The following is a 9,480-nucleotide window of genomic DNA, read 5'->3' on the forward strand; positions in this document are numbered from 1 at the left end:
CCCAGCCCTCCCCGCCGCCCCCCAACCTGGAGCTGCGGGCAGTTTAATCAGCCAAGCTTCCCCAAACTCTCCCAGCCTGCGCGGGCTATTGTTACGGCAGGAAAAAACAGGCAGGCTCCTTTCAGGCGCTGCTTTATGGGGAGCTCCTATTCACTTGTTCAAGCAAATTTCAAAGCGGGCTGCTGCCCTCTCATCCCCGCTAAGCTCCCCTGGACTAACAATGGGCTGAAAGCGATTCAGTTAAGCCTTTCATCCACCATGCACTTTATTTCTCACTCAGTGCTCTCATCTGTATAAGGCCTACAATTGGCATTGCTGTGAAGAGAGGGTATAATCCTAGCCCTGTGAATCCCAAGTGACCCTACACTGGTCCAGAAATGACTAACCCAATGAATGCTCTGTTGACACATGATCACATACAACCAGAGCCAGTAAGAAGAAATAAAGAAGTCACCCTATGATTCAGCTCTTTTATTTAATGCCAATATTGTTCAATAAGGGAATCTGGTGGGACAACAAACTATTTTTTTCCATAATATCAGTTCAAAACACACATGTGCATTAAAAAAAAAAAAAAAAAAGCTTTTGTTTACACATCAAGGATTTTTGGTAAATCCCATTTTCCGTAGTGCATCACGCAGCACTACTGACTTTAAAACCCCAGCATGCGAACCTCTCCAGGAGCACACGCAGTTCTCACCGGACACATCCGACAGAGACACTGGAGAAGAGTCACCCATGAGATGAAGATGGGGAACACAGCACCCTGCCTACAGGTGGGCTTTTCTACACCACTTGTACTTAAGTGAGGATCATGGAACACAAACGGCAACATCTGCCTTCTGCCCAGTTGAAGAAAATGGTCCTTAAGAGCATGGAGTGAGTCTTACTGTCCCCCCTACAGACACAAAAGCACCATTTCTCTCCTGCTGGGGGAAGCAAACTGAGGAAGAACAGTCAAAGGACTTGCTCCCAGTTCCATACTTCTCAGCAGAGTCAGGAGGAACAGACAGATCCTGCAGTTCCTGGGCTCAGCCACAGCATCACCTCTCATCTCCACGTTCCCGAGACACCCAGACCTGGTCCATGCAGCTCCACTCAAATGGCTCTTTGAAGGCTGCCCCAGCCACACTCGATGAGCAGCTATTTGCCCCTTCAGGTCATCAGCCCTATGAATGTCCCTTCTGACTTTAATGACAAACCTTAATTACAGAAAGTACTTCCTACAGGAAGTAATCTCCTCCTCTTTGATGACTGATAACTAGTTAAGGAAGCCTGGCCTTAAGACAAAGGCTCGGGGAGATACGCTCCTTTAGTCAGGGAGCGCCATCAGCACTGGGGAAAACACGTCTGCCCAGCTGCAAAATGGCGACAGAGGGATTCATCATGTTCCTCCATCCGATACCTCCGGCGAGTGCATGAAGAGCGAGGCCACCATGGCCTGCTCCACCTCTGGGTTTGGGCACACACCTCAGTTTCGGCAGCCCCTCCTCAAGGGCGAGCAGAAGCGGGGCGATGACCCCGGACCCATCACTCCCGTGAGCCCCCCACGGGGCCTCGGCGTGGCTGAGTCGCAGATGGCGCACCCCAACAGCACCCGGCCCACACGAGGTACTTACACGCTGCTGTCCGTCATCGACATGGAGTCGTCCGTCAGGGCATCACTAGAGATTTCACTGTCGTTTGCGCTGGTTGCTGGGGCAAAAACATAGCCAGAATTCACATGGTATGGGTTAATGGGATCATTCCTCTTGAAGGACCTAGGGACAAGCAGAACAGGAATCCAGTTACCAGCCAGCCTTGGGCTAGGGGAAAGCACACAGGTTTCAGGGTAGCACTCTCCCTGTGGGAACCATGCACTCTGGCTGCTCAACCTCTCCAGAAGCACCAAACCATCCACTGCTCAGGCCAGCAGCAGCCAGGACCCACTCTGTCTAAACACACCCAAAGTCCAACTTTAAAGATGTTGCTTTTAACACAGGAAGTACACTTTAGAAAATCCTCTGAAGCACCTCTAGGTGCTTTGACACCTTCAAAAACTTGGCCCTTAATGCTTGCTGCTGCACTGCTGAGGCAAGCAGGAGTTTTGCTGTTGGCATCAGCAGGCAAAAGACGAAGAAGTTCATAGCTCAAGTCCCACTGAAAGCCATTGAAGCACCAGCTAATAAATGCTTAAGTCTGCTCTGAAGACAGGGGTTAGGGCCCCCCTGGGAACACAAGTCACGGTATCTGTGTTGCCTGAAACAAGAGAACTACCTGAACCTACTGGAGCAGGACCACCACGTGTCAGAGGAGACATGGACAGGGCTGAAATCCACTGTCTCAGGCTTGGCCTCCCAAAGACGGGTGCCACCTTCCCGGCATTATAAAAATACACAATAAAAAAGCCCAGTTTTTAGGAGAACCTACTACTTGGTCAACTTTTGGGCGCAGAGTTGGGTGGGGAAGAGGAGGATGAGGGACATGAGGACAGGAGCAGCAGGTTGTATCAATGGGGATGTGGGTTACTGACACCAACACCCTTGACTTCACTTGGAGAAGCAAACCCAGAGCCCAGCCTGGATGCACGAGTCGAGTGCCCAAGAGCGGACGCATGAAAAATTCATGGGCAGTGACATGAGCTGTGACGGAGCGTGGCGGGGTCACCATGGCAGGGTCACTGCGTGGGGGGGACCTGGGCCTCCCCCTGCCCGCTACCTCCCATTACTCCAACTTCCCAGCCAGGATCAATATACACATCTTGGGCAGGCGATAAGGGGATTATGCAGGGAGGCCTGAAAGCCGAGTGCTAAGGTGCACATTTTGTTCCTCTTCCAGGGAAAGACGGGGTTGTTAAGCTTCTGCCTTTGTATATCAAAGCAAAAGGCCTTGTCATCTGATAAGGACGGCTGATTTTAATAATTAGGGCCACTTACCCAGGACTTGGGGGCCTAAGGAATGTGCCAGCAGGCTCGGCAGGTTTTTTTTTAATGGGCTTTCCACCTCCCTGCCCCCCCGGGGGTCAGAGGGGACCAGCTGGGTCTAAGTGAGCAGCAATGTCCTCCCACCGCCCCGCTCTCCATCCCTCACCACCAGCCAGGCACCCCGTGCCACCATGCATCCCTGTTCCCCCAGCACCAAAAGCAGGAGCCTCCACAAAGGCTTAAGTTTTTTAAAAAATAGAAAAAAAAAAAAAGTTTGAAAAAAAAATAGAAAAAAAAGTCGGGGGAAGCATAGTGGGGAAGATGGGCCCCTCTGGTATGAGAGGCGCGGGGCTGGCTGCAGGCAGGTATTCAGCCCAGCCGGGGCTGCATTCCTTTCCGAAGGAGGCCAAGGCACTTCTGATGGGGAGATCAAGATGTTAAAAAATATATAGCTGGGAAGAAGGCAACAGGAAAAAAAAAAAAAAAGAAAAAAGAGAGATAGTAAGGAATGCCACAGGAAAGAAGTTAAATCTTCAAAGATAAATTAATTCCACATGTGGGTGAAAGCTAAGTTATCCAATCGCTACAAAAAAGTTCCTCTAAAGATCTTGTAGCTTCTACTCAGATTCAGGGGGACGTGGAGTCCAGGTGACCTTTCCTGGGTCCTTGGGAGGCTTTTGGGTCAACTGTGTAAGGGATGCAGCTCTCGTAATAACTGTTTGATTTGAAACCATCTCAGGTCTTGAGAGCCCATCCAAGAGGCCCAGGCTGCTCAGGGGTGCATGACGGCACAGGACACCACCTCCCTGGGAGGTGGCCATGTCACCCTGGTGTCACCCAGGAAGGCTGATTTGCCATGTCCTCCCAGCAGACACAAGTGCTGGAGAGGCCGGAGGCAGTGGGTCCCTACAAACACAGCACAGGGAAAGGAGGTGTGTCCACACACAACATTTGGAAAGATATAATTAGAGAAAGTGGCCAGAAGTAACTCATCTTCCCATCAGTACTGGGCTGCAGCACCTATCTCATCCACTAACACCTCACAGACAAAAAGAATCCCCAAAGTTCACATATTTTTAAAGCCAGCCCCCACCAACTCCACCTCCAACATCCTTTAACAAAACCAATGGGGGCTGTTTTGGTATGGATTTGGGTTGGGTTTTTTTTTGTTTTGTTTTTTTTTAATTTGACCACCTTACTTCAGTAATTGCACCCAGATGCATCAAGTTGCCCGGGAGGGTTTTAAATTCCAGTGGAGAGCGGTGGTCTCCTGCCGCAGATGCTGCGCACACAAACACACGCCCCAGCTCCAAACTCAACATGCAAAGTGTTTTCAGCTGTCAGGTAGCAGTTGCTCTGGAGCTTCAAGGAGAATGTCTGATGTTTCTCAGCCTATTCTTATCTTGATGCAATGACACACAGCATGTAACTCCCTCGACGCTGTGTTAGGCGATGGGCATAGCAGAGGTATTATAGTGCCACAAAAATTTCAGGGGGTCTCAGCTGTAGCCCCTGTTACAACAGTGCAATTTCAGAGTGGGAGGTTGTTTTTTTGTTTGTTGTCAAACTCTGTTTCTTAGAAATAAAAGCACTCGGGCAGTTCAAACCACAGATTTATACAGACAGGGAGCAAGAAATCTACAAGGACCATTTTGAGGCAAAACTGAATCTCAATGAGTACTTTCTTGGGACAAACATTACTGGGCAATCATGGGTTTAAAGACAAAAAAGGGGAAAAAAATGCATGCACAAACATGGGGAGAAAAAATAAAGTATATTTTAACAAAACTACATTAATCACTGCTTCCATGCTCTAATTGTAGAACACTGCTCGGAGCATAGCTTTACAATGGCATCATTTACTTTGATAATTGAAGCCAAACTTGGTTCCAATAACTTCACACACAAGGAGCTCCACCGGCGGGTCCTTTCAAAGGCCAGGAAGCGCTGGGAGCCGGGAGAAGGCCATCTGCAACCCCAGCCCTCCCAAGGCCAGGCCAGTCCCGCTGATGCTTGAGCTTAATGGGAGGCAGATGAGTCCACCTCGGAGGGAACAGAACCGCCTCGCCGAGCGGCGCTGCAAAGGAAGGAGCCCTCTCTGTGTACACAGAGTCGTGCGTGATAAATTTAGCAGCGCGTATAAATAATAGCTGGAATTCCTGGAGCATGGGGCCAGGTCCAGCGCAGCGTGGGGAGGCCAGTTTTAACCACACCACAACCTACAGGGGAGGGGAGTCGCTTTGAAGGACAAGAGGGAGGTTCTGCATCTGAAATACCCCCCTTCTCAGGGCTCCCACCAGCCAGCAGTTCCCATGCAGGCGCCCGTTGCGCAGCCAGGTGCAAACACTGGGCTTTCACTTGACTTCTCCTGCCCACGTCCATCACCGATGCTGGGGCCAAACAAAGTCTTTCAACTCGTTCGGTTTCTGTGGTTGCCCCTTTGCCATGTTTTTGGCCGTGACTCCGTGCCCTGGGGTTTCCAGGTGGTCTCCCATGCAAACACCGGGCTGGCCCGAGATTGCTCTGCTCCTGCCACCAGGTGTGTCCTGCCCGGCTTGGGCTGGTAAAATCACACTGTGATCCACAAACGAGTGGCAGGAGCCTGCACAAGCGCTTCAAAACCATAACACACTGAGCAGAAATTCTTTAATTCCATGGCACACACGAGGAGGGAGGTGTGGTTTGGCCACTCACCAGGAAAGACTTTGTGCAAGCTTCAGCTCCAATCCTAAACGCAATCCTAAATGCCGAGTGATGAGAGATAACCCATCCATATGCTCATCAGCTTCTAGCACATGCACGCACCAGTGGCTTCACAAACGGATAGCTCGGGGAGGAACTGAGAAGCATCTCAGCTTGACCTCCCTCTCTTTGCATTGAGATCTCTTGGCCCCATGGAGAGCAAAAGCTCCTGGAAATTCAACAGAAGGTGATCAAAGCAAAATGCACCACCTAATGTCCTAGGAGGGTAGATCTGACATGTGAGGAGCAAGCTGCATTAATCCCCGGACAAAAAAGAAAAGAAAAAAAAAAGGGGGGGTGGGGTGGGCAAAGAATCCAGCCCAGCACTAACCAGGCAAGCAGCCACCGTTCTGCGAGAGCTCTCCTGGACAGGGCACATGTGGGTTTTTAGCAGGGCCTGCAGCTCTGGTAGAACATTACAGCCAAGCCCTTCCAGCACTGAATACCAACAAAGGCTGAGAGATAAAAGCATCAAACATCCCCCTCCTGGAAAGCAAGCGAAGGGCAGCAGTTCAAACCAGGTTCTGCAGAGCAGCAGATGCTCAGACAGTAACATTCAGGCACGAGATGAGGCTCCCAAAGCCCAAGTCCTCCACAGACCAGCTGCCAGAGAGTGTCCCTCCCAAACAGCCCCCACCAGGAGAGGTCCAGAGGCCACCTCAGGACAAAGCACATCCCTCCTGCCCGCACCCACAGTCATCACCCCTCCATCACCCCTCCAGCAGAGGACCAGAGGGGCCTCTGGCTCCACAGCACCCTCAGGGGCAAAAGGACCCTCCCAGCTCCCGGTACCGGGGAGCCCAGCACAGCTGGAAGTTCTGCACAGGGCAGGAGGGGAGGACATGCTCCAGCAAAGCCTCCCCAAGAGAAGCCTGATGCCCTTTGATGTCCATGAATCACAGACACACTCTAAAAATTCCTGTAAAGGAGATGTCAAACACTCACCATACCAAACCCCAGCCTCCTGGGCCAGCAGAGGAGAGCGCCCATCTGCCAGCAGAGCCCTCTCCTCTCAGCCCTGATTCAACAATCCACATTTATGGCAAGGGTGGGGAGAGGAAAGAATACATTTTCAGAGGATTATACAACTCATCATTTGCTCATCAGAGACTCTCTTTTCCCATCCCCCCCTTCACTCCGAGATGGCTCTTACTTTCTGCACCCTCACACTGCCGTGCCACCAGCATTTCCAACAAAAGAGAAGGGTTCACCAACACAGATGCACCCCAAGCCAAGGGCACAAGAAGACCCTGCCACCACACAAGGCTCCCCGGATCCTCACAAGCTGCCATCAGACATAACCGTGGCTCCGTAACTTTAACTTTGAGCACACGGCCAACAGGAGAGCACCGAAGACCTACAGGAGAGCACCAAAGACCTACTACTACCCTGTACCTGGAATGTCTCCATTACCTTAAGCACTCAATTTTAAGTGGCCTCCTGCACCCACTGGCTCAAAGCCATCCTAGATGGTTTTGACACGATACCAACACCCAATGTGATGGGCGAGGCTGCACATCACACCCGCGCGGGCAGAATAAAAGCAGATTTTGTGCAAAGTTGCCGAGTTTGATGTAGTAAGTGCACACATTTCCTCCTCCACTACCGCACAATCGCTTCCCACGAAACCAACACAGTTAAACCCTGGTTGATGGTGGAGCTGGGGAACCAGCAGGTTACATTATTCATGTGCCTGTATGATCCACTCTCCTACTGCTCTTCATGGGTTGGGAAGTTGAACCAACAATTAACGTATGTCCGGAGGACATAGCTGCTAGGAAGTTTTTGATCTATAAGAGAACTGGAAGAGCCAACAGGGCGTAAGAGCACAGGATTGTGTTTCCCTCTGAGCAGAGGGGATAAAAACCCCAAACCCAGCCAACACCCCCCAAATTCCAGTGTTTAGGGGTGTGGGGAAGCCCCCGTGCTCCCAGCCCCATGGGAGTCCCAGCCTCCCTGTCAGCTCCCCAGCACGCCCCACCGCCAGCCTCCCGAAGAGCCCTCCCAAAGTCCTCAAAGTTAAGACAAAGCCCCGTTTCCAGGGGTTCCCTTACCTGTATCCGTTCTCCATCGTCTCCGTAGCTCTGACGTTCGCTGTAACCCTCAACGTCTTGCTGGATAGTCCAACTACCGAAGGCAAGATTTTGTTTTTAAAGTCTGCACAGCTCCATTCCTCTTCTTCATTCAGGGTCGGGAGATAGCCACAGACAACTTTTAAGCTCCCCAGCCCGTTGCCGTTGATGTAAGCGGGATTCTCCCCTCCGCTCCTTACATATTCGAGGTATATATCAGAAGTCAAAAACATCTGGTAAGCATTTTCCTCCATCACAGTCTGAATCTCAGTCTGCGCCTGATCAAACATGATGGAATCTATCTGCTGCTTCTTGATGCTATCCCTTATGTAGGTCTTGGTAGCAGGCTTGAGCTGCTTGGAGACGATGCTGTTGTTCTCGATGTACCTTTTGTATATAGCTTTGGCTACTCTTAAAGTTTTGGTATCCTTAAGGTCCATCTGCCTGAAGCCATTGCAGGCAAACCAGAAGTCTAAGGTATCCACGCATTTTTCCCTTTCCAGGAAGGTCCGAAAAAGATAGGCACCATCTTGATCTCCCAACAGGGAGTGCAGGGACTTGGTCCATCTGGCCAGGGGGGAGTCCGGGGACGCGCTGCCCTCCGGCTCCCCGAGCCCGTTCTCGTTCCTCCGCGGGGCGGGCGGCGCCGGCGCGGCCTCCAGGCTTTGGCTTCGGGGGAGAAAGGGGCCGGCGAGCGGGGGACACGGCGCTTCTCCTTCCTCCCCCGGGACGGGGGGTCGGGGGGCGTCTTCCCTGAAGCTGCTGCTGGGGTCGGGGAGGTGGGCGAGGACCACGGCGCTGCTCATGGCTGCGGAGCCCCGGCGGGGGCAGAGGGGCTGCGGGATCCTGCGGGAGCCGCCCGCTCCGCCGCCTGCCCTGCCCGCGCTCAGCGGGGGATCGGCCGCGCCGCCTCCCTGCGGGGGGGGAACGGGGGGAGAGGAGAAAAAAGGAGTATTGATCTAATCAAAACCAGATCCTCCCAACATCAAAGACAAAAAGTAAACAGGCTTTTCAACTCTGCGCATTCGGGGAGAAAAAAAAGGAAAAAAGAGAAAAAAAAAAGAAGGGAGCGAGAGGGCGGCCGGGGGGGGCGGGGTGAGGGGAGGGGGGTGTCAGCGCTGCTCCCCCCCCGGCAGCTCCCGGCAGCACCGGCCGGCCCTGCCCCGGCATCTGGTTTCCATTCCGCACCCCCGGCCCCGCTCTCCCTCTCCCTCCGCCACCGCGCACGTTGCGCGCCCCCAGCAACGCCGCGCTGCCGGGGGCGGCCTGTCCCGCGCGACCCCCCCCACCCCCGGGGGGGTTTTGGGGGCGCTTCTCTGTGGAAATCGGATGCTGAAGCAGAGACACCCTCAAAATGAAAAAATAAAATCCCGGGGGGGGGTGTGAGGGCGCGTTAAGGCGCGTACCTGGGCTCCGCGGGGCATCCCAGGCCGGGCAGGCGGCTCCGCGCCCCTCCGCGCCCCCCCCGCGCCATCAAACCCGGCTCCGGGAAGAGGAAAATCAAACAGAAAGGGGCACGGAGAGGGGGGGAAGGGGGGGCAGCCCCCGGGCGGCGCCGACCCCCGCGGGCCGGGCTTCCCGGCGCTGGAGCGCCCTGCGAAGCGATAATAAATAATAATAATTTAAAAAAAATAAAAACCTGCTCCAGAAATGGCGACGGGCTGAGAGGAGAGAGGTCGGAGCCGGGGGGGGAGGGAGGAGGGGGGGGAAAAAGTCCGGAGCGAGTTGGATCCTCCGAGCCCCGAGCGACCGCCCCGGCCGCC

The 9,480-nt window shown here is 53.3% G+C and overlaps 1 protein-coding gene across 2 annotated transcripts in view; it reads right to left on the bottom strand.

Annotated features, from left to right (window-relative positions):
- Window positions 1–8,739, bottom strand: part of AXIN2 (axin 2) — a 24,487-nt gene extending 15,748 nt beyond the window's left edge. Inside the window, exons 1-2 of one of the 2 annotated variants that reach the window (XM_014952279.1) lie at window positions 7,700–8,739; window positions 1,620–1,760 (exon numbers count right to left, since the gene is read on the bottom strand). In XM_014952279.1, the coding sequence (XP_014807765.1) occupies window positions 1,620–1,760; window positions 7,700–8,523 (965 nt within the window). In that variant the 5' untranslated portion in view covers window positions 8,524–8,739. The remainder of the gene's footprint in view (window positions 1–1,619; window positions 1,761–7,699) is intronic. The other variant, XM_014952278.1, reaches the window with a different exon arrangement.
- Window positions 8,740–9,480: the final 741 nt, after the last annotated feature.

Source organism: Calidris pugnax, unplaced genomic scaffold (assembly GCF_001431845.1).
Source record: "Calidris pugnax isolate Ruff unplaced genomic scaffold, ASM143184v1 scaffold206, whole genome shotgun sequence".
Lineage (NCBI taxonomy): Eukaryota > Metazoa > Chordata > Aves > Charadriiformes > Scolopacidae > Calidris > Calidris pugnax.